General features: G+C 41.8%; 1 protein-coding gene across 1 annotated transcript; it reads left to right on the forward strand.

Annotated features, from left to right (window-relative positions):
* Nucleotides 462-23,452, forward strand: SPTSSA (serine palmitoyltransferase small subunit A). Its single transcript, XM_001926473.3, has 2 exons — nucleotides 462-682; nucleotides 22,285-23,452. The coding sequence occupies exons 1-2, from the start codon at nucleotides 466-468 to the stop codon at nucleotides 22,386-22,388; spliced, it is 321 nt and encodes a 106-aa protein (XP_001926508.1). The 5' UTR covers nucleotides 462-465; the 3' UTR covers nucleotides 22,389-23,452.

Genomic DNA, 24,720 nt, shown 5'->3' on the forward strand with positions numbered 1-24,720 from the left:
ATGTGTGTGCTGACCGCTTGTCTCCCTCGCTAGATGGTAAACCGTACCCGACGAGGTAAGGAACGTATTACGTTCCTGTTCACACTAGTAATCCTCCAGCCCAGTAGGACGCCTAAGGCATCACTGGTATTTCACAAATATTTCTTCGACCCTTGTTTCTGGGCAAGACTTGGGTGGACCCACCGTACAAGGGAGCCAGCGCCCGCCCCCAGTGGGCACAACGCCCCGCCCACCAACTACCGCTCGAGGCTGGGCCGGGCGGGGCCCGGCGGGGCGCTCTCGCGGGGACAGTTCTCCGGCTCGCGTGGGCGCGGCCCGGGGAGGGCGGAAACACCGAGGGGGCGGACACGGCGCGAGGCCGAGGCCTGGCCAATGAGCGCCGGCAGGGCGGGGCTCGCGGCCGGCGGTCCGAGCGCGCGCGGAGCTGGGCGTGCCCACGGGTGACGCGCCGGGCCGGGCGGGCCAATGGGCGCGGGGTGGCGGGCGGGCGGGCCTGGTGGCCGGGGGTTTAGGGCGCGCACGGGAGGCCGGCCGGACAGACTGACGTTCAGCTGCAACGCGGGTGGCGGTTTGTCCGGGATGGCGCTGGCGCGGGCCTGGAAGCAAATGTCCTGGTTCTACTACCAGTACCTGCTGGTCACGGCGCTCTACATGCTGGAGCCGTGGGAGCGGACTGTGTTCAGTATCCTGCCCGGGCCTCGGGGCCCGGTGGGGGCGCGGAGCCGGGGCCGCATCCTCCCGGGGCCCAGGCCCTGGAGGGCTGGGTGGTAGGGGGGCGGCGGGAGGGCGGAGAGGCGGCCCCGCGGGAGCCGCGCACCGACTCGTTTCTTCGTGGCGGGCACGCGGAGCCGAGGTCTCGGCGCCGAGGGTGACGCTCCTGCGGTGGTGGGGGGTGGGGAGGCGGCGGGAACTCTTGAGATCCGAGGTCGCGGATGAGTCACTTGACCCGAAATAGAAGCGTCTTTATTAGTGGAGGAGATTCCCCTCCGGCGATGTGTGCCTGGTGTGCCTACCCTTGCACTTCAGCCGTGGCATCCTTTGGTTCAGTCTCCTGTTCTTGTGGGAGGTGTAAGTGGAGCAGATTGCTCCCGGCTCGGACGGCTTTGACCTTTAACTGTCCCTGATTTACCTGGCTTTAGTTCTAATGAAAATGCTAACCAGTTTATCAGCTTTTAAATCCGGTTGTGAATTTGTGTTCATGGCGTCCCAATATAGTTTTAGAAAGCAATTTTTTAAATTGTACCTATTTGGTCTTCATGATGGTTAGTTTAAAAAGTGCATTCTACTCGTTAATTTGCCATTTGCACAGTTCTTAGCAGTCAAGCTCGAAAGGAATTTGTGGTTAGTTGTAGGTAGTGTTTGAAACCGTTTAATAGATCGCCAATAACTACTTGTCCGACTATTGAGCGTTTACTGTGAGCCAAGCAACTCTGCTAAGCAGTTTGCCTGTTATCTTAAGGCATCTAACTTTCATAACCTCAGTTAATAACTCAAGGTTGTGAAGAAATGCTTCCCGAAGTGTCTCCACTTGTCTGTGTTGAGATCCTTTGATATTATTCTAGAATAAACACTAATAATTAGATGTAACTTTTTTTTTTTTAACTTGGGGGCCAATGAGGAACATAATTTACGTAGCATGCTTGCTTCCTATAGGGCCTCTCCTCTTCAATGTGGTTTAGTTTGGAGTAGCTTCAGAACAACTTTGAACAACTTTGCAAATGCATTATTGCATTGTGGTAGAATGACTGAGGTAATTTCATTCCAAGGCTTAATCAGTGTGTTTATTTATATTAAACAGGCATAAGATTGCACTAAAAGCAGAGTCTTTTGTTTCACCACTTCTGAGGTATCTTAGCTGCTTACAAGCAAACTTAGTTTTATTATTGTTGACATTTCTTTACAAACCTGGAATTTAAGAACCAGAATGCATGTTTTGGATTTAAAGTTTGAAGGTAAAGTATGCTCTAATTTTCTACACCATTTATTTGTTACTACAGTTCAGTTTCACTCTAAGTTCTATAGGTTGGAGCTAATGAGGACCTCTTTGTAAAATGTATAGTAAACTGTATACTGAAATGTAGAGCATCTCTCTTTTTCTTTTCTTTTCTTTTTTGTCTCTTTAGGGCCACACCCACGCCATATGGAGGTTCCCAGGCTAAGGGTCTAATCAGAGCTACAGCTGCTGGCCTATGCCAGAGCCACAGGATTGGAGCTGCCTCTGTGACCTACACCACAGTTATAGCAACAGCGGATCCTTAACACAGCGAGGCCAGGGATCCAACCCGCAACCTCGTGGTCCTATTGACTTTCGCCTCTGGAGGGGGAGTTTTTAACATGTTTCAGAAGTCCCCTTTCTCTGCTGGCAGCCATCCCTGGGAAAGGAAAAGACCAGGTTTTGTAACCAGTGAGACACTCCCTGAGGGCCTCACTGAGTAACATTGTAACCATGCTGTTGAGGGGAAGTGGAGAATTGAAAATACTTTGTTATAATACTTGCAAGCATAGGAGTGTAGTGGCTGAGCTGTTAAGGAATGAGACTAGGATTCATGAGCATGTGGGTTCGATCCCTGGCTTCGCTCAGCCGGTTAAGGAGCTCAGTGGGTTAAGGATCCGGCGTTGCCGTGAGCTGTGGTGTAGGTCACAGACAGACTCGAATCCTGTGTTGCTGTGGCTGTAGCATAGGCCGGCAGCTACACCTCCGATTCTACCCAGGCTGTGGGAACCTCCATGTGCCGTGGGTATGACCCTAAAAAGACAGAAACAAACAAAACCCCCCTCCCCAAAAAACCCCTTGTAAGCATAAATAAAAGTTATTTTATCCTTTTTTTTAAAAATAAAAAAAGTTTTATTCTGTAATCACTGGGTTATATTTGCCATCTCTCTACAGCTTCTTATGTTTCCATGGCATTTTTACTTCTGTTTTATTTTAAGCAAAAGTGTGGGCAGTTTTTTTGTTTTTGTTTTTTTTTGGGGAGGGAAATTAGATTCCCCCCAAGACAGTCATGTTTCTTCAGGGAAAGAGTTTTTTTTTTTTTTAATTAAATTTTATTTTATTTTTTGAGTGGGTATTTATTACACTTTTACTTAGAAATGGGTGGGAAAATAATTTGTATCACAATATATTACTTCTAGAATAAAGTTTATATTGCATCCTGATACGATTACCCTGAGTAACAGTAAATCTTCTGTCTGTTAAAATCGTGTATTTTTAAAATCTGTTAGCTCTTATTTTTTTAGCTCAGTGAATTTTATTATATTTATAGTTGTACAGCGATCATTGCAACCCAATTTTATAGCATTTCCATCCCAAACCCCCAGCCCATCCCCCACTCCCAACCTGTCTCCTTTGGAATCCATAAGTTTTGCAAAGTTTGTGAGTCAGTATCTCTTATGCAAAGAAGTACATTGTGTCCTTTTTTTTAGATTCCACATGTCAGTGATAGCATATGACCTTGGTGTCTCACTAACTTCACTTAGCATGATAATTTCTAGGTCCATCCATGTTGCTGCAAATACCATTATTTCTTTCCTTTTAATGGCTGAATAATATTCCGTTGTGTATGTGTACCACATTGTCTTGATCCACTCCTCTGTCAATGGACATTTAGGTTGTTTTCATGTCTTGGCTATTATATAGAGTGCTGCAATGAATATTGGCATACACATATCTTTTTGAATCATGGTTTTCTCTGGATAGATGCCCAGGAGTGGGATTGCTGGATCAAATGGTAATTCTATTTTTAGTTTTCTGAGGAATCTCCGTACTGTTTTCCACAGTGGTAGCACCAGTTTACATTCCCACTAACAGTGTAATAGGATTCCCTTTTCACCATACCCTCTCCAGCATTTATTGTTTGTGGACTTTTTATGATGGCCATTTTAGCTGGTGTAAGGTGGTACCTCATAGAGGTTTTGATTTACATTTCTCTAATAATGAGTGATGTTGAACATCTCATGTATTTTTTGGCCATCCGTATGTCTTCTTTGGAGAATTGTCTGTTTAGATCTGCCCATATTTTGATGGAGTTGTTTGTTTGTTTGTTTTTGGTATGGAGCTGCAGAAGTTGTTTATAAATTTTGGAGATTAATCCCTGGTCAGTTGCTTCACTTATAAATATTTTCTCCCATTCTGTGAGTTGTCTTTTCATTTTGTTTAGGGTTTCCTTTGCTGTGCAGAAACTTTTAAGGTTAATTAGGTCTCTTTGTTTATTTTTGTTTTTATTGTCATAAGCAGAGCGTGTTCTTTAATTGTGGCACTGGGCACCCAAATAATGCTTGGCAAACTTTGTTTATATGTTGATTTTTCATTTCAAAGAAATTGCAGAAGGATGGGAAAAGAGGTAAGATTTTAAGTCACTTTTAGAGTAACTTTGGGACAGGGGTGTTTCCAATGAACAAAATTCAGTTCTTAGAGAGAATTTAAAGGAATATAAAAGGCTATAGATTGAAAGAACTTTTATTTCAGAGATGTTAACAAAACTTGCCTTGCTCTGCCTCCTCATTTTGTAAAATATTTGCTGAATTCTGATTCCATAAGTATTATGTACTTTCTAACTGCCACATACTATTCTAGATAGTAGGGCTGTAACTTATGAATAAAACAGATAAAGATGTTTATTCTGATGCCACTAGATAAATAAGTTAAAAAATATAGACTATTAAATTGTTATAGCTGTTATGGAGAAAGATAATGCAGATGGAAGGCTAGGAACTAAGGAGGAAGGCGTGTTCTTGGCTAGAGTGGTCAGGAAGGGGACATTTAGAAAGATTTAAGCATGGAGAAAATTCCAGGGGGTTGAGAATTCCAGGCAGAAGGAACAGTACCTACAAATGCCCTAAAGCCTCAGTGTGTCTGGTGCGTTTCTGGGACAGCTCAGTGGCTGGTGGGGCTGGGGCTGAGGGCAGAGGGGGTGAGTGGTAGGATAAGAGGTCAGATCTCATGCAGTAGGGCCTCCTAGGCATGGAGTGAGAGCTCTGGAGATGAAGGGAGGTGCTCATACCTTTTGAGTAGGGTCACTCAAACCAGTAACAATTTTCTCACTGACTTTTTTTTTTTTGGTCTTTTTTAGGGCTGCACCCATGGCATATGGATGTTCCCAGGCTAAGGGTCAAACTGGAGCTACACAGTTCCATTTTATTTGCTGATACACAAAAGAAAAGGAAAAAAAAAAAGTATTTTCCAGCTTTGTATTATACTTGTTAAGCTGTATCTTCTTTTCAGTAGCAACTAAGTTAATTTACTTTCTTAGATTTTTGCTATATCCTTGAATGCTTATAGCTGGACTTGAGGAGGATTTTTTTTTTTCACATCTCAATGTGCTAGGGTGGTTAAAGTGTTTGAGAGCTTAGAAAATACAAATTCTTTTTTTTTTTTTTTTTATTTTCCCACTGTACAGCAAGGGGGTCAGGTTATCCTTACATGTATACATTACAATTACATTTTTTCCCCCACCCTTTGTTCTGTTGCAACATGAGTATCTAGACATAGTACTCAATGCTATTCAGCAGGATCTCCTGGTAAATCTATTCTAAGTTGTGTCTGATAAGCCCAAGCTCCCGATCCCTCCCACTCCCTCCCCCTCCCATCAGGCAGCCACAAGTCTCTTCTCCAAGTCCATGATTTTCTTTTCTGAGGAGATGTTCATTTGTGCTGGATATTAGATTCCAGTTATAAGTGATATCATATGGTATTTGTCTTTGTCTTTCTGGCTCATTTCACTCAGGATGAGATTCTCTAGTTCCATCCATGTTGCTGCAAATGGCATTATGTCATCCTTTTTTATGGCTGAGTAGTATTCCATTGTGTATATATACCACCTCTTCCGAATCCAATCATCTGTCGATGGACATTTGGGTTGTTTCCATGTCCTGGCTATTGTGAATAGGGCTGCAATGAACATGCGGGTGCACGTGTCTCTTTTAAATAGACCTTTGTCCGGATAGATGCCCAAGAGTGGGATTGCGGGGTCATATGGAAGTTCTCTGTATAGATTTCTAAGGTATCTCCAAACTGTTCTCCATAGTGGCTGTACCAGTTGACATTCCCACCAGCAGTGCAGGAGGGTTCCCTTTTCTCCACAGCCCCTCCAGCACTTGTTATTTGTCGATTTATTAATGATGGCCATTCTGACTGGTGTAAGGTGGTATCTCATGGTAGTTTTGATTTGCATTTCTCTTATAATCAGCGATGTTGAGCATTTTTTCATGTGTTTGTTGGCCATCTGTATATCTTCTTTGGAGAAATGTCTATTCAGGTCTTTTGCCCATTTTTCCATTGATTGATTGGTTTTTTTGCTGTTGAATTGTATAAGTTGTTTATATATTCTAGAGATTAAGCCCTTGTCAGTTGCCAAATTCTTGAACTATAAATGAAAAATAGATTGTCCATCCTCATGGTCAAAACTCAAAGGGTACAAAAAGATAGATGGTGAAGGTCTTCCTTCCACTCCAGCCCCCGGCAGTGTCAAGCGTTGCCTGTGCACCTTCCTGAAATATTTTGTGAACAGCTGGAAAATACTTTTTTTTTTTCTTTTCTTTTTTGGGGCTGCACCTGTGGCATGAAGAAATTCCCAGGCTAGGGGTCTAATCAGAGCGGCAGCTGCACTAGATCCGAGCCACTTCTGCGACCCTACACACACAGCTCATGGCAACAGTGGATCCTTAACCTACTGAGCAAGGCCAGGGATTGAACCCGCGATCTCAGGGATACTAGAGGGGTTTGTTACCACTGAGCCACAAGGGAAACTCCCAAAAATACTCTTAAATAGTTTTTTTGGTATTTGTGGTTTGGTGAAATCAGTTTTTACAAGCAAGTTGAGAGGTAACAAAGAATATATTTTGCTGTGCTCTTTTGGAGGTACTAGAAAGGGTTGATACAGTTCTCTACAATTAAGTGTCCTTGTTTTTTATATATTTTCTATATAAAGTATATTTTGTCAATAAATACAACAAACAAAACAAAATTGACCAAGAAAAACACTATATATTGGCCAGTGGGAACCTTAGGCCACTGCCTGTCTCTGTCTTTGACAGAGCTTCCTCTGAACTAGTCAGTAAAGAGAATTACCATTAAAACTCCAATTTACCAGAGTCTTCTACTAGAACTTTTTTCTCAGTGAACTCCTTTTTAGAAGAAAATGTCTGCATATATAGAATCATCTGACAATTTGTAGAGATTCCCAGTAAAAATCAGCATGTGATTGGATGATTAGGCAAAATTCTTAATATCAGACAGTTACCTCTAGAAAAGTATTCTTAGTAAATAAGGTTAATGCCCTTTAGAAAGATTTTATCAGGGTACTTTCAAGTCACATGTGATTTCCAAATGACCTTGAAATAACCTGAACATTTTGCACTACCTTCAAACTTCCGTGGAAAAAATTTTTTTTTCCCAACAATCTTCAATCTTTTTTGGTATTTTATGCCATTTCTTTTTGATCTTCCTTTTGTAGAAATGAATGCAGTTTTCCCTCCTCAAGAAGGGTTACATAGGGAAATTTACTGGTTATATTATTAAATTTAATGTAACCAATAAATTAATACTTCCAATCCTCCAGCCCAGTGGTATTCAGACTTTTGGTTTGTGTATCCCCTACCAGAACAAAAAGCATATAACGTATCCTCACTCATTTAAGTTGACATCTGAAATCTTTCATAGTAAATTTAAGCAGTTACACAGGATTTATTTTTTTGCTTTTCATTTTATTATTGTATATTTTTGTTCAAACCTTAAAATTATAATTTTTTCTTCTACGGTTCATAGAAAATGTCCACCACATGACCTAACTGGCAAAGCTGGCCCTCAACTGGGAAGCCAAATAGGCAAAATCAGCCTTAGTTTCTGCCAGGAAAAGCTCAGTACCATTCTTCTGTTCAAATGACTGTTAGGTGAACACTTTCACACCTGTCTCATTTTGTTGTTGTCGTCACTATTTTATAATTGTATTTGACAATCAGTGGTTAGTTCTCATCCACACTGATGATAGGTTTTTGAAAATGGTGACAGGTGCATAGGGAAGCAAGGTAGAGAGCTTATTTAGTGAATCTTCATGCCCATCATGTTTCCTGGACAATTGCACACTTGCACAGTGCAGGGCACTCCTATCCCTTTGGCCCAGACAGCTTCGTTAACACCCATGTCCCTGTGCACATCTGGAGTTCTTGTCTCCTCCTGGCAGATTTCTGGGTTGCTTTTAGTGCCCCAGGGGCTTGCTCCTTTGACCTTCACTCTGTGGATGGGCTTGTGAATGTTTCTTCCTGTTTCTTCTCACCATCCTCCTTTGCTGGAGGCATTTGCGAGGTTGGAAAGGTGTCTCATTTTCAAACTCCTATTATTAGGTGGATAGATAGGTGAGACTTGAAGTTGTGCCAGGTATTTGTTACCTGAAGGAAGTAAAGTTCAATGTAAGTTAGTTATTCCTTTGTTTGCTGTCCCAGAGGTTATTTTGTACCCTGGGGAAACGCGCGCAGTCCTGAGATTCAGGAAGTAAAGTGGGAGAAGTGAAGTTGTAAGGGGGGGGGATATGGGAGGGAGAGCTAGCAGATCACAATTCTCAGAGCTTGAGGAGAGACTACAGTGGAAGCTGAAGATTTGTGACCTGATTCCCCTTAATGGATCCTAACCCTCTGAGAAGTCTTGTCCCTCTGGCAGTCCTGTGCTTTAGTTTGGGGACAGCTGCTCTAATCTGTTTTACACTGCCCGGATACTTGGCTGGCCACATGAGAATGTTAGACTGTCCCTCATCTGTACTCCTTGGATATTAGACCTTTTTCTGTAGTGTTTTTCAGGAAAGGTGGAATAGGACCAAAACTACGCTGCATAAGTAGGTGATCTGTACCAAGGACATCAAAGGAAGTTGTGGGAGGTTGATGGCAGTGGGGACAAAGCATATGTAAATAATCTACAATGTTTCAGCAGGTGATACCAGTGATTTGTCAATAGAGGTGACTGTGGATCCTCTCTCCACTGCTCCATACATACATTTTTTGGCTGTGCCTGTGGCCTGCAAAAGTTCCTGGGTCAGGGATCAAACCCATGCCACAGCAGTGATCTGTGACATAGCAGTGACAACGCCAGATCCTTAATCATTAGGCCACCAGGGAACTCCTGCTTTATACTCTTAAAGCCCTGGTGACTCCCCTCCATTCCCACCCCAGCACAGGCTTTGATGCTTGTAACATTTGTGGTACTTAGGAGCAAAGGCCAGATAAATTATTTTGATTAAGGGGAAAGAAAACAAAAACAAACCCATGCTCAAATTTAATCATTAAACTATGTATTCCAGAAAATCTACTTGGTAGAGTATATATATTTTTCATGAATTGGAATGCTTAAAAACTAATAGTTATGGAATGGTAGAAAGGTAGTATTTAATCAACAGTTATGAAAAGTAGAATTACTACTACTACAAGAATTTTGGCCATCATGTGTCATATTTGTTCCTGAAAAATTCCCAGATAAAGAGTTTATGGGGAGTTCCTGTTGTGGCTCAGCAGTAATGAACCCAACTAGTATCCACGAGGTTGTGGGTCTATCCCTGGCCTCGCCCAGTGGGTTAAGGATCTAGCATTGCTGAGAGCTGTGGTGTAGATCTCAGACAGTGGCTCACATCTGCTGTGGCTGTGGCTGTGGTGTAGGCTGGCAGCTACAGCTCTGATTCAACCCCTGGCCTGGGAACTTCCATATGCCCCGGGTGTGGGCCTAAAAACACCAAAAAAAAACCATTGAGCAGACCGCCAGACCACTCAAAATTGATGTGACTTCATAAGCAGGTGCTAACAAAAACAATAATTGGCATTTTGGGGCACAACTTGGGGAGCCTGGGCAGGCAGGCTGGAGCCTGCCCCAGGGGACATTAAGAATGTCTGGCAGGAGTTCCCGTCGTGGCGCAGTGGTTAACGAATCCGACTAGGAACCATGAGATTGCAGGTTCGGTCCCTGCCCTTGCTCAGTGGGTTAATGATCTGGCATTGCTGTGAGCTGTGGTGTAGGTTGCAGACGCGGCTCGGATCCTGCGTTGCTGTGGCTCTGGCGTAGGCCGGTGGCTACAGCTCTGATTCGACCCCTAGCCTGGGAATCTCCATATGCTTTGGGAGCGGCCCAAGAAATAGCAAAAAAAGACAAAAAAAAAAAAAAAAAAAAAAGAATGCCTGGTAGAGTTGAGTGGAGGTGCTGAAATAATGGTGATGGTGTGGGTTGCCATAGAGGAGGGGCAGGAGTCAGTGCAATCCTGCCATTAGTTGAGGGCTGTGCTAGCCTGCTAGAAGGTGTGCCTTTCTGGAGAAGCCTGGGTACAGATGCTAATTTTTAATTTTCTTAAAATAGAGCTAAAAGGACTGCAGCAGCTGAGCTGAGGGATGTTTTTGCTGAAGATTTTAATTCTTTTCCCACTCCTCTGCCTCCCCTGATTCATGAAAAATGCCACATGAAACAAAGTAGCTCCTATGCTGTCTTTTCGTATGGGAGCTAATTGATGTTCCAGAAATGTGTTGTAGTAGAATGGATCATATTTTAGAGCAGACAGGCAATTTTCCTCCCTTGACTCTGGGGCTTTAGATCTGCATGAGGTTAATAGAAGCTCTAATCATAAAGGCATACAGCAATTCATAGCCTTGGTATCTGGGCTCAGAGCTACAAACCATTTCTAGGATTTCAGTTCAGGCTTGAACATGATCACTGCTGGTTTCAGCAGTAGGCTTGTTTATTTCTTTGTTTATTTATTTTTGTCTTTTTAGGGCTGTAACCTCAGCATATGTAAGTCCCCAGGCTAGGGGTTGAATTATAGCCGTAGCTGCTGGCTTATGTTGCTGCAGCCACAGCAATGCCAGATCCAAGCCATGTCTGCAGTCTATACCACAGCTCATGGCAATGCTGGATTCTTAATCCACTGAGTGAGGCCAGGGATCCATCCTGTGTCCTCCTGGATACTAGTTGGGTTTGTTACCGCTGAGCCACAAGGAGAACTGGAGAACTCCCAATTTATTATTTATTTTTTTGTCTAGTGTTTTTTTTTTTTTTTCCATTTCTTGGGCCACTACCGCGGCATATGGAGGTTCCCGAGCTAGGGGTTGAATCAGAGCTGTAGCCACTGGCCTACGCCAGAGCTACAGCAACGCAGGATCCGAGCCGTGTCTGCAAACTACACCACAGCTCACGGCAACACCGGAGCCTTAACCCACTGAGCAAGGCCAGGGATCGAGCCAGCAACCTCATTGTTCCTAGTCAGATACGTTAACCACTGCGCCACGATGTGAACTCCTTTGTCTAGTTTTTAAGGAGTTTGTCATCAAGTTGTTCTGAAATCAATTTCCATACTTAGGTATAGTCAACACTACAGAAAGCTCAGAGAGTGGGTTTTGCTTGCCAACATTTGCTTCTGATGCTGATGTGATATCCTTTAACTGACCTAAGAATGTCAAGTTGGCTCACATACATGGGACTGTAACTGTATCATTATCTTCTACCTGCTTTCAAAAAATTTTTTTTTTTGCTTTATTTATTTTTTTTTTTAGGGCCGAACCCGAGGCATATAGAGGTTCCCAGGCCAGGGGTTGAATTGGAGCTACAGTATACGGTTGCTGGCCCACGCCATAGCCACAGCAATATCAGATCCAACCCGAGTCTGCAACCTACACCACCGCTCACGGCAACGCCGGATCCTTAACCCACTGAGCAAGGCCAGGGATCACCACAACCTCATGATTCCTAGTCAGATTCGATTTCTGATGTGCCATGATGGGGAACTCCTACTTGCTTTCATTTAAGACAACTAGAAAAGTAGCAAGAAATAGTTTATATATTTGACAAAAAATAAGCTTTCTTACCATGTCTTTTGGTGATGATCTCCAGTTTTTATTTATTTATTTATTTTTATTTTTATTTTTGTCTTTTTGCTATTTCTTTGGGCCACTCCCTCGGCATATGGAAGTTCCCAGGCTAGGGGTCGAATCAGAGCTGTGGCCACCGGCCTACGCCAGAGCCACAGCAACACGGGATCCGAGCCGCGTCTGCAACCTACACCACAGCTCACGGCAACGCCGGATTGGATCGTTAACCCACTGAGCAAGGGCAGGGACCTAACCTGCAACTTCATGGTTCCTAGTCGGATTGGTTAATGGCTGCATCACGACAGGAACTCTGATCTCCAGTTTTTAGAGGTCAAATGAAAAAACCTGCAGTGATAAGGAAGCTTCCCTTTTGGAGCATCCTTCAGTAGCCAACACCTGCTTTCCCTTAGCACTTTGATTGCTTTTCACCAAATAGCCTATGGTGATACTTTGTCAAATGCCTTATTTTCTCTTTTCATTAAGATGGGTCCTTAAAATAAGTTTGATTTATCAAAACTTTCAAGTGTTTCTGAGGATAAAAGTAGTACTTTGATTTTACAAAAGGAATTTGACTAATAGACTAATAATTATTTCAGATGATGTTTTAGTTTTTCGTTTTGTTTTGTTTTTTGTTTTTGCTTTTTAGGGCCACACCTGTGGCATATGGAGGTTCCCAGGGTAGGGGTCTACAGCTGCCAGCCTACACCACAGCCACAGCAATGCCAGATCCTTAACCCACTGAGCAAGGCAGGGATCGGACCCAAAACCTCATGGTATCTAGTTGGATTTGTTTCTGCTGCGCCACGATGGGAACTCCTACGTTTGTTTTTTTGATATGACCAGTGCCATCAGAGACTGAAAACATTGAAATTATTTAGATTAGTGAAGAGGTGTAAGTCATACCCGCTGGAACAAAGATCCCTGACTTTTTCCCAATGAGGAACTACTTTTGATTTTTCTGAAATCTCATGACTAGTTTCCTAAGGGAGGTAGTAATAGTGTGGGGTTACTGGTTGGGGCAGGAAGTGTTAGTTACTATGGTCTTACTTCTGATCTACTGTTTTTATCTTTAAAGCATTTCTTATTTTTGTTTTTATTATTATTTTCAGTTGCTGGGAAATAGGACTGGGAATGGCCAATGAATTCCTTATATGGGCAAACAAGTCTGTACTTCTTTTTTCAGTTTAACTGGGAACTTATCAGCTCATGATCAGTTGGGGATCCCTGTTAAAGAAAACAGCAAACAACTTCCAGATAGAAGGTTTCACACTTATTTGCTTTCTAATCCATTGAACCCATAAAAGATTTGTTATGTCCAGGTTATGAAAAACCTCCGATTGTTCACCCAGCCCTTGAACACAGTTATCAGCTGTGTTCGAGCAGATCCAGCATGTTATCTGCTCAGTTCTTGGACTGATGGAGTGCCTGCTTTGTCTAGCAATGTGTTCACTCTCAAGCACTTAAAATTCAGTGGTAGAGACAGTTATAAACACATGAACAGAGAAGCCAGTTTTACAGTCTTTGAGGTTTTTTGTTTGTGATGGTCTAGATTTCACTAACTGGATTCTATATTTCTTGAATCATGGAACCCTTCTAAAATGTAGACGTGATTAATTTGTATAGAGCTACTGATACTTATACAAACAGCAGGAAGTGTTTGGTGAATGGAAAGATTACTCTATCACTTTGTATATCATCTTCCAATACATGTGTGTTATACAACATTTGTTATTTACATTTATAAATTTACTGAATGCCCTCTCTGAGCAAGTGGGATCCTAAACTGTTTATTTGTTTATTTATTCTAGGATCCTAAAACAATAATGTAGGAAGGGACCACATTTTATGAAGGAAAAAACTCAGGTCCAGAGACGTTGTGATAATCTAGGGTTGTACTATAAATTAATAACAAATTAATAGCAGGATGACCTTAGGTAATTTCCATACTGAAGTCTGAGTCATAATGTTGACTGTCTAAGCACTCAAGTAGTAATTTTAATAAGGATTATATTACCTTTTCTTGCAGAATACATTTGATTCCAAACTTTTATATCAATCTGGAAAGGTAGGTGATGTGTGTCTCCATTTCAGGGATGAGAAGACTAATGATCAGAGAGTTCTTGATGCAACCAGGGACTGGCAGGATTGCAACTCAAACCTAGGTCTTCTCCAGTGCCATGGTGATTCCAGTACCCATTTATTATTTATTTATTATTTTTCTATTAAAAAAAATCTTTTGCTTTTTAGGGCTGCACATGCAGCACATGGAAGTTCCCAAGCTAAGGGTTGAATCAGAGCTACAGTTGCCAGCCTGCGCCAGAGCCACAGCAATGCCAGATCCGAGCCATGTCTGCGACCTACCCCACAGTTCATGGTGACGCCAGATCCTTAACCCACTGAGTGAGGCCAGGGATTTAACGTGTATCCTCATGGATCCTAGTTGTGTTTGTTACTACTGAGCCACAAGGGAACTCCCAGTACCCATTTCTTATACTTCACAGCGTGTCAAGTATACTTTAAACTTTGAGAGTTGTGTTAAAAGAACGCAGTGAATTGAGAAATCCACTCAGTAACCACATAGCAAATAATAGCTAGTATACTCTAAATGGTGTATGTTTAGCTGTTTGTGAGAATATTTCTGAGGAGATGAAGGTCACATGTTCCCTAATCTTGCAAATGTCCCAAAAAACCCAATCCTACGAGTGTCTGTAAGAATGACATTTTAAATGGTGCCAAACATAATCTCAGGGAATAGTCAACTCAGTATATTGGAGCTATTTCAACTACATTGTTAAAATTGCATTTGTAGAAAGCAACTTATTAAACACACCTTCTTTTTGCATGTTTTATAGGGTGATTATTAAGCTAGTAGAAATTCCTCATGGTCCTTTTGTTTACTTGTTCACTTAATATGAGTGTCACTGTATAGTTATGTTGGTTTTAAATATTCTCTTATTTGGGAGGGGGGATACAGTGGTAATTTGGGATTAATGGATGCACACTACTGTATATAAAATAGATAAACAAGACTTACTGTATAGTACAGGGAACTATACTCAGTATCTTGTAATAACCTATAATGGAGAAGAATCTGTAAAATATATACCTATATCATCTATCCATCTATCACTTTGCTGTACACCTAAAACATTGTAAATCAACTGTACTTCCATTTATTTATTTATTTATTTATTTATGTCTTTTTAGGCCCACGGCATATGGAGGTTCCCAAGCTAGGGGTCAAATCAGAGCTGTAGCTGCAGACCTATGCCACAGCCACAGCAACATCAGATCCGAGCTGCGCCTGGGACCTACGCCACAGCTCACTGCAACGCTGGATCCTTAACCCACTGAGTGAGGCCAGGGATCGAACCTGTGTCCACATGGATGCTAGTCAGATTCATTTCCATTGAGCCATGGTGGGAACTTCCAGCATCCTGAATTTAACACCATCTTGAATTTACCATTTATTTCTTATTACTCTTTTTTTTTTTTTTTTTTTTTTTTTTTGTCTTTTTGTCTTTTCTAGGGCTGCTCCTGCGGCACATGGAGATTGCCAGGCTAGGGGTCTAATCTGAGCTGTAGCCACTGGCTCACGCCAGAGTCACAGCAACGCGGGATCCGAGCCTCGTCTGCGACCTACACCACAACTCAGGGCAACGCCAGATCCTTAACCCACTGAGCAAACCCGAAGCCTCATGGTTCCTAGTGGGATTCGTTAACCACTGAGCCATGACAGGAACTCCTATTTCTTATTCTTATCACTCTTACTCTGTGTATGCATCACAACATAATGCTGTAGAAAGTAATGAACTTTAGAATCTTATATTTAACCAGGCTAAAAACCTTTTCTTTACTTTTTTTTTTTTTTTTTTTTTTTGCTTTTTAGGGCCGAACTTGCAGCATGTGGAGATTCCCAGGCTTGGGGTCAAACTGGAGCTACAGCTGCCAGCCACAATGTGGGATCCAAGCTGCATCTGTGATCTATACCACCGTTCATGGCAACGCCAGATGCTTAATCCAGTGAGCAAAGCTAGGGATCGAACCCGAATCCTCATGGATCCTAGTGGGGTTCCTTAACCACTGAGCCATGAAAGGAACCCCTAAAAACCTTTTCAAGTTTTGATAAGTTCTTGTTTCAGTTGGAAAAATGCCCTGATTTTACATGCATATGAGAATATAAAGTCTTGATAATTTAGTGTTCACAAAATTGAGCTTAAATTTCAGATTCTTATAGTGGCACAATCTCTGTTAAGGTAATTTATGCATGTTCTTTAATGGATACATTCTTCATGCTAAATTGAAGAATTGTAGTGCCATAAAGAGCATGTAATATAATCATTCAAATAGCTGTTTTTAGTAATTCTTACTTGAATTGAATTTGAGCCAATGACCTGAAGATTATTACTCTACCATGTCATTTGCTTGGTATATACATTTATAAATCTTTTTTTTTAATTGTTATTTCCCTGATACAATTTTTTTCTACTGTACAGCATGGTGACCCAGTTATACATACACATATACATTCTTTTTTCTCCCATTATCATACTGTCATAAGTGACTAGACATAGTTCTCAGTGCTACACAGTAGGATCTCATTGCTAATCCATCCCAAAGGCAATGGTTTGCATCTATTAACCCCAAGCTCCCCATCCACCCCACTCCCTCCTCCTCCCCCTTGGCAACCACAAGTCTATTCTCCAAGTCCATGATTTTCTTTTCTATGGAAAGGTTCATTTGTGCCATATGTAAGATTCCAGATATGAGTGATATCATATGGTATTTGTCTTTCTCTTTCTGACTTACTTCACTCAGTATGACAGTCTCTAGTTTCATCCAGGTTGCTGCAGTTGGCATTATTTTGTTCTTTTTTATGGCTGAGTAGTATTCCATTGTGTATATATACACCACATCTTCCTAATCCAATCATCTGTCGATGAACATTTGGGTTGTTTCTATGTCTTGGCTATTGTAAATAGCGCTGCAATGAACATGTGGGTACACGTGTCTTTTTTAAGGAAAGTTTTGTTTGGATATATGCCCAAGAGTGGGGTTGCTGGGTCATATGGTAGTTCTATGTATAGTTTTCTAAGGTACCTCCCTTCTGTTCTCCATAGTGGCTGTACTAGCTTACATTCCCACCAACAGTGCAGGAGGGTTCCCTTTTCTCCTCACCCCCTTCAGGATTTATTATTTGTGGACTTACTAATGATGGCCATTCTGACTGGCATGAGGTGGTATCTCATGGTAGTTTTGATTTGCATTTCTCTAAATAATCAGGGATGTTGAGCATTTTTTCATGTGCTGGTTGGCCATCCGTACATCTTCCTTGGAGAAATGTCTGTTCGGATCTTTTGCCCATTTTTTCATTGGGTTGTTGGCTTTTTTGCTGTTGAGTTGTGTAAGTTGTATATTTTAGAGATTAAGCCCTTGTCAGTTGTGTCATTTGAAACTATTTTCTCTCATTCTGTAAGTTGTCTTTTTGTTTTCTTTTTGGTTTCCTTTGCTGTGCAACATTTATAAGTCTTATATAAAGACTGTAAAATTAAAAAAAACCCGAAAACCATTTTGAAAATATATTATTACTTAGAAATAGATTTTGTTTTTCTTTGTTGTAGTCACTCTAGAGTTTGTCAGTCACAGTAATATGTGGACCATGTAGAAGTCACCACAGGGGATCTAGAGTCATAATGTTCCTTGAGCAATTCCTTTATTCATCAAGTATTCAATTTATTAAGCATGTGTGATGATAGATGTTGGAGATACGCAAATAATAAGACATTATTCCTGTGTTCAAGGAGTTGATAATCTGGATGAGATAAATGTATCTACAATTAGGTAATGACAGGTGAGAAGTGCTGTGGGATATGAATAAAGAGCTTGATGAGCCTCAGAGAGTAACTAATTCTGCCAGGAGTTTGGGGTAAGAATGGAAAATGTGCGAATGCTTGGGAAAAGAGATAAGTTGAGTTTTAAGAATGACCAGGTTGGGCATTCTTATTGTGGCTCGGTGGTAACAAATCTGACTAGTATCCATGAGGATGTGGGTTTGATCTCTGACCTTGCTCAGTGGGTTAAGGATCTGGTGTTGCTGTGAGCTGCAGTGTAGGTCCCAGACATGGCTTGGACCCCATGTTGCTGTGGTTTTGGTATGGGCCTGCAGCCGTAGCTCTGATTTGACCCCTAGCCATATCCCTAGCATATGCTGTAGGTGTGCCCCCCCGCCAAAAAAAAGAAGACTAGGTTTACTTGAAGGAGTAGAACTTTTCATACATAGGGAGGTATTATAGCAGAGTGGTTAGGAACACAGATTTTTGGAATTGTCCTCTGGTGCAGTGGGTTAAGGATCTGGCATTTTTGCTGCAGTGGCTTGGGTTGCTGCTGTGGTGTGGATTCAATCCCTGCCCAGAACTTCCTCCCTATGCAGTGGGCATGCCCCCCCCCCCGCCAAAGAACACCCCCCAAATATTTTTGGGGGCTTGACATTGGCTCCATTGCTTACTCTGATTTCGAGAAAGTTACTTGAACTTGCTGAAGAGCTTAACACAATGCCAGGGGCACACTAGACATTTGCAAAATGAAAGCTGCTACTGCTGTTATCCTTACTCATATTATTAAACCATAAGCAAAGGCAGAACAGTATGAAAATACAGAATGTTGTTTTCTGAGACTCACATAATATGGTGTTGAGTAGGGTGTGTATTTGTTGGGATGATTTGGAGTGTTGGGAGGTTTGATGGAAAAGCAGCATAGTACACTTGACCCTTGAACAAGCAGGGGTTAGGTGTGCTGACCCCCACATAGTCAAAAATCTGAGTATAACTTTACAGTTGGGCTCCCTGTATCTGTCTTCCACATCTGCAGATTCAACAAACTATGGATTGTGTAGCCCTGTAGTGCGTATTTATTGAAAAAAACCCATATGTCAGTGGACTCATGCAGTTCAAACCTGTGCTTTTCAAGGGCCAGTTGTAGATGTTCTTGGTTCCCCCTTGATTCCTTTGCCAGCTGATGTCCTTGTCCCCTGCAGCTGTGAGTGTCATCTGCTGCTGCCTTCTGGCTGCCCCCTTCTCCAGAGTGTTGCCCCTGGCCAGGGTAGCTGTCTGGCCCAGGTGGCTTTTCCTCATCCCACGCTGTAGCCAATGATACAAAAGGGATATGAAGGTCCTCCTGCCTCACAGCAATGCCAACATAGGGTATGATTCATGCTCCAGAGAGCCCTGTGGGAGCTAAGCCCCTGAACCTCCTTAGCTCTTCCCCTTGCTCTGTTCTGTTCTACTCACTCCCTTTCTGCTAAAACTCCCTTAAGAATAACTGGTACAGGAGTTCCCATTGTGGTGCAAATCTGACTAGTATCCGTGAGGTTGTGGGTTCAATCCCTGGCCTTGCTCAGTGTGTTAAGGATCTGGCGTTGCTGTGAGCTGTGGTGTAGGTTGCAGACATGGCTGAGGGCTGTTGCTGTGGTGTATTGGCAGCTGTAGCTCTTATTCCACCTCTAGCCTGGGAACCTCTGTATGCCTCGGGTGCAGCCCTAAAAAGCAAAAAAAAAAAAAAAAAAAAAAAAAAAAAGAATAACTAGTACAAGAATCCCTCTTCCAATCTCTCAATTCTTATCTACTCCTTGTACCTCAACTTAAGACTGGTACTTTGCTCTGGATTGGAAAGGTCCTCAGATGCTTGACTTAGAATTTCAGATGCTGTCCTATAGGCATTGGGAAGCTTAATGCATTGTAAAAGGCTTACTCTAGTACAGAATGGCATGGGAAATGGCTAGAGACCAAAAATGGGAGCTTTTACATGATTAAGTGAGGCATGATAAATATTTACCATTGATTAGGGTAGGGGAACATGACTTACAAGAGTCATTGGTAGGGGTTGGAAAGAACTGAGAAGTCTTAAATCATTTATATTTAGGGAGAAGGAATCCAAGCAGTTTCTAGACTGAGTGATTGGCAAATAGTTAATCTAGCATTACATCAAATAATCTATCAACTGTTTTTTCAAATCATTGGAAAAATAGGACGTATAAGGAAGAAGTAGTTTTGGAGAAGTTAATGAGTTCAGTTTTGGCTCTGTTGAATTTAAGACCATCATAGGTGGAAATGTCCAGTGTCATAGGAAATACTCGTCTGCATTATACACTGTGGGGCCAGGTCAACAACTTTAAAGTGATTGTTTAAGTTATGAGTGTGTAGTGCCTAAGACGAATCATTGGGAACTCCATTTTATCATTTAGAATCCTTTCAGCTACAAATATCACAATATCTAAAGGTGGTTTGGGGTAAAGAGAAGGTATTGGTTTATGTGTCAAAAAATCCAGTGGTAGGGTGGGGCTTCCATTCATTTGATCAGAGTTCTGGCTCCATTTTTCTGTGATTATTTTTGTTCCGCCACCTTCATCTGTCAACTTTTTTGTTCTGAGTTTTGCTTTTCTCATGGAGGCAAAGTGATTCCAGGTTCCCATCAGCAAACTGCATATTCTGGAAGGAGAATCCTGAATTCCTGGTGGAAATCCTAAACTTTGAGCTGGTTGATCAGATTTGGGGGTCAGCATTGTTACAAAGAGAAGAGTTTACCAGTTGGCTAAGATCAGTCAGGGCTTACGCCTGGAGATGGGTTAGGGTTAGGCCCACTCAAAGAGCCTGGCTGCTGTGCCTGGGATGCAGGTTCAATCCCCAGCCTGGCACAGTGGGTTTAGGATCCAGCACTGCTGCAGCGTAGGTTGCAACTTTCAACTACAGCTTGGTTCTTATCCTTGGTCCCAGGAACTCTGTATGCTGTGGGGGGGCCAAATAGGGGAAAAAAAAAGAGGCTGCTATCTAGCAGGTGGGGTAGTGGAGTGGATGTTTGGGAGAAAAGAACAAATTTGATGCTAATCTTACACTTTAGGGCAGACAGGGAAGAAGAGCCAGGGAAATAGGAAAATGGTGCGAGAGAAGGGAGGAGAGCTGCGGAGAAGTACCTCAGCCCAGAGTGGAAGGAGCTTGATTAGGAGGGATGAAACTGCCTCAATTCAAATAGCCATTGGATAGGATAGGTCACCAGTGACCTGAGAGCAGTGTCCATAGCCTGGAGGGTAGAAGGCAAGTGGTTGTGTGGGTGGTAAGTGGTGACATGGAAGCTGCAAGTATGAGGTTAAAAAATGTGAATGCAAGGTGGTTTAAGAAAGAACTGAATCAAAGGAGGCTAAAAAATAAATTGTAAAAAATTATCATGGGAGACCTTTCACCCATGTCCCCTTGATGAGGGCAATGAACTTAGGGTTTCAGTCAGGCTAAGACAGCTTCCTGTACAGCTCTGGAATGTCCCTCAGTGCTCTGTCCTTTCCCAGTGAGTAACAGTCCCAATAAACATTTCACAGGGAAGCTATAAGGGTCAAGCAAGATAATATATGAAAGAGCTTTGTCAACTAAACTGTTATACAAATATTAGTTGGTAGTAAAGTGCATTGTTTATTTAAACCCTATCTTCTCGTAAAGGAATGTAAGGTATTGTGGAACTACTGGCTCAAAGAGCCGGGAGGTGGGGGAGGGGGAGGGAGCATGTGAATGAATGAGTGAGACACAGTCCCAGTTCAGAAGCTGCATTTCCCCTTAGAATGGCTGTGTGACTCTGCAAGGCCAAAAAAAAAAAAAAAAAAAAAAAAAAAAAAGCCTTAGATTTTTACATAACTCTTGTTAGCAGGGTTTTGTGTGGCCCACAAGGAGGACTCCTTGTTGATTTTGCCCAACAGTTTCAGTTCCTTTTGGAATGCAGAAAAGGGAACGCCGCAGAGAATGTTTATTGTTTAGGTTATCAAGATAACTCTGATGTTGTTGCAAAGTTTCGTGATAATAGTAATAAACATTTAATAGTAACAGGTGCTATCAGGTTATGTCACTAGTATGTGATTGATCTTACCTTTGACTCTAAAGCTAGTATTTTAGCCACATTCTAGTCCAAATAATTCCAAAATGCCTAGGTCAGGCATTCTTATTATTCAAGTCAATAGGTCTCTGAGAATGGTGTCAGACATAGTTAAGGTTAGTGGCCGTAAGTATAGTTATTGGTTCTTTATAAATACTTGACATGTTTGGAAAAGTGTCAAGTGAATGGGTACTTCCACATAAAGCAGTTCTTGGGATTTCCCATTGTGGCTCAGTGGTAATGAGCCCAACTAGTATTTATGAGGATGTGGGTTTGATCCCTAGTCTCACTCAGTGGGTTAAGCATCCAGTGTTGCTGTGAGCTGTGGTGTAGGTTGCAGACAAGGCTTGGGTCTGGGCATTGGTGCAGCTGCGGTGTAGGCTGGCTCTGATTCCATCTCTAGCCTGGGAACTTCCATATGCCACAGGTGCGGCCCTAAAAAGCAACCAAACCAAACCCAAAAAACAGTTCTCAAGAAAATTGGGGGATTTAGTTCTGAATAAATTAAGAGAAAGCAAATTAAATGAAGTTTCCTTAACAACAACTCAGATTCCATGCTGGTTTCCATCGTGGGGATGGCCCTGTACACAGGATATGTCTTCATGCCTCAGCACATCATGGCGATACTGCACTACTTTGAAATTGTACAATGACCAGGATGTGACCGGAATCAAGAGGTTCCTTAGGGAAGAGCCACCGTCTGAAGTTGGAATGAGACCTCATTCAAATGTCGTAAGAAACTCTTCTAGATGTCAACATAATCAATCCTACAAATATAAAGACTAAAATTCATGAGTAGAACAGGAAAGCAATCCTGACTCATGTGTTGTGTTCTTTATTTTTAATTTTAAAAAGGAGCTCTTGTATAGTAGTTTTTGTCTATTTTAACATTGTAGTCATTTGTACTTTGATATCAGTATTTTCTTAACCTTTGTGACTGTTTCAATATTACCCTGTGAAAGCTTTTCTTAATGTAACAACTTTGAGTACATTTTAATTGCCTTCTATTTCTAAAACCCAAAGTCATTAGTTGGGCTCTACCGTTCTTTCTTGCTATTGTACGGCAAACATATCTGCCTGGATATATTTCTACTCTTGACCAAAGTTTTGTAAGAAAAATTCAAGATTTTGGGCAGGGGGCTGGGGAGGGAGGATATTTTACTGAGAACTATTTACAAAAGACTTATCTGTAAGTTTGAACTCAGGAGTACAGTTTTAGCTATCTAGACTCTACTCTTTAACAGCTTTTGCTTTAAAACTATTAAAGTGTTTCTTAACAATGAAAAAGAAAGATCTTGCTAAAGTTAAAATAAGGAACATTTCACCTTTTAAATATTTAATTCTTGTGTGGACTCATTTCCAGAAAATTTTGGTGATGATTCTTGTGACAAATGATGGTTAAGTAGCATTATTATGTAATGCTTAGTACTGTAGAGTTTTTAATAGAAGGTAAATCAGTTTCCTCTGAGCACCATTAATAACTGCGAACTTCCTTAAATTTAGTTCCATGATTGTAATGGGTGCTGCAAATGCGTTTGCACATTGCATATGATGAGATGAATTGTTGATAAAAAATTATAGCAAAAAGAAACGTAAACTTGGTTAAAATTCTTCCATGCTTTGTATTGTTTTTTTTAAAAGATTTTTATTCCTTAAATGTAAAATGACTACCTGATTTTTTGATGTAAACTCATTAAATTCAAAGAGAGAAAAATCAGCTGATGTTGCACTACGTTGTTTTTTTTACCCCCCTCAATAGTTAAATATTGATGTAATAGTAGTTCTATTTCTGAATCAATTGCTATGGGAAAATACGCAGTAATTAGTAAGTATATCTTTCTTTTTTTTTTGGCCGCCCCATAGCATATGGAGTTCTTGGACCAGGGATCAGATCCGAGCCTCAGTTGCCACCTAAGCCACACCTGAGGCAATGCTGGATCCTTAACCCACTGTGCTGGGCAGGTATTGAACCTGCGTCCAGGGCTTCCAAAACACTGGCATTCCCATTGTGGTACAGTGGGAACTCCTGCAGTAAGTATATCTTAACATGTCTCTCAATATAAAAGTATTGCTTATTTTATTTTATTTTATTTATTATTTATTTATTTATTTATTCTTTTTGATCTCTTTGTCTTTTAGGGCATATGGAGGTTCAATCGGAACTGTAGCCACTGGCCTATGCCAGAGCCACAGCAATGCGGGATCCAAGCTGCGTCTTCAATCTACACCACAGCTCATGGCAACACTGGCGGGATCCTTAACCCACTGAGCGAGGCTAGGGATCAAACCCCCGTGGATGCGAGTCAGTTTTGCTAAATACCACGGGAACTCCAAATATTGCTTATTTTAAAAGTTAAACTTTTGGAGTTCCCGTCATGGCTTGGCGGAAACAAATCTGACTAGGAACCGTGAGTTGCAGGTTGGATCCCTGGCCTCGCTCAGTGGTTAAGGATCTGGTGTTCCTGTGAGCTGTGGTATAGGCTTGGATCCTGCAGTGCCTCTGGCATAGGCCAGCAGTTGTAGCTCCAATTCTGTCCCTAGCCTGGGAACCTCCATATGCTATGAGTGTGGCCCTAAAAAGCAAAAAAAAAAAAGTTAGACTTTAAAAAAATACACCTCCTAGAATGTTTTGCTCTTTTTTTTTTAAATATAAGTATTTTTGGCCCCAAATTGTAAGGATTAGACTTTTGAGGTGTTTTCTAGTCCAGAAGTATCAAGTAGTACATAAAAATCCTTTTTTTTTGGCTTTTTTGGGGGTTTTTTTTTGGCCGCACTCAAGGCATGTGGATTTTCTGGAGCCAGGGGTTGAACCCACACCACAGTGATGCCCCAAGCTGCTGCAGTGACAACACTGGATTCTTAGCCTGCTGTGCCACATGGGAACACCTGGTATTTTTATATTTATTTATTTATTTTTTCTTTTTAGTGCTATACCTGCAGCATATGGACATTCCCAGGTTAGGGGTCAATTGGAGCTATAGCGGC

The sequence above is a fragment of the Sus scrofa genome, chromosome 7 (assembly GCF_000003025.6).
Source record: "Sus scrofa isolate TJ Tabasco breed Duroc chromosome 7, Sscrofa11.1, whole genome shotgun sequence".
NCBI classification, from domain to species: domain Eukaryota; kingdom Metazoa; phylum Chordata; class Mammalia; order Artiodactyla; family Suidae; genus Sus; species Sus scrofa.

Coding starts and splice junctions, on each gene's coding strand:
- SPTSSA (XM_001926473.3), top strand. CDS start 466: ATGGGCGCGGGGTGGCGGGCGGGCGGGCCTGGTGGCCGGGGGTTTAGG. Junction 683..22,284: donor GTGGGAGCGGACTGTGTTCA/GTATCCTGCCCG, acceptor ACAACAACTCAG/ATTCCATGCTGGTTTCCATC.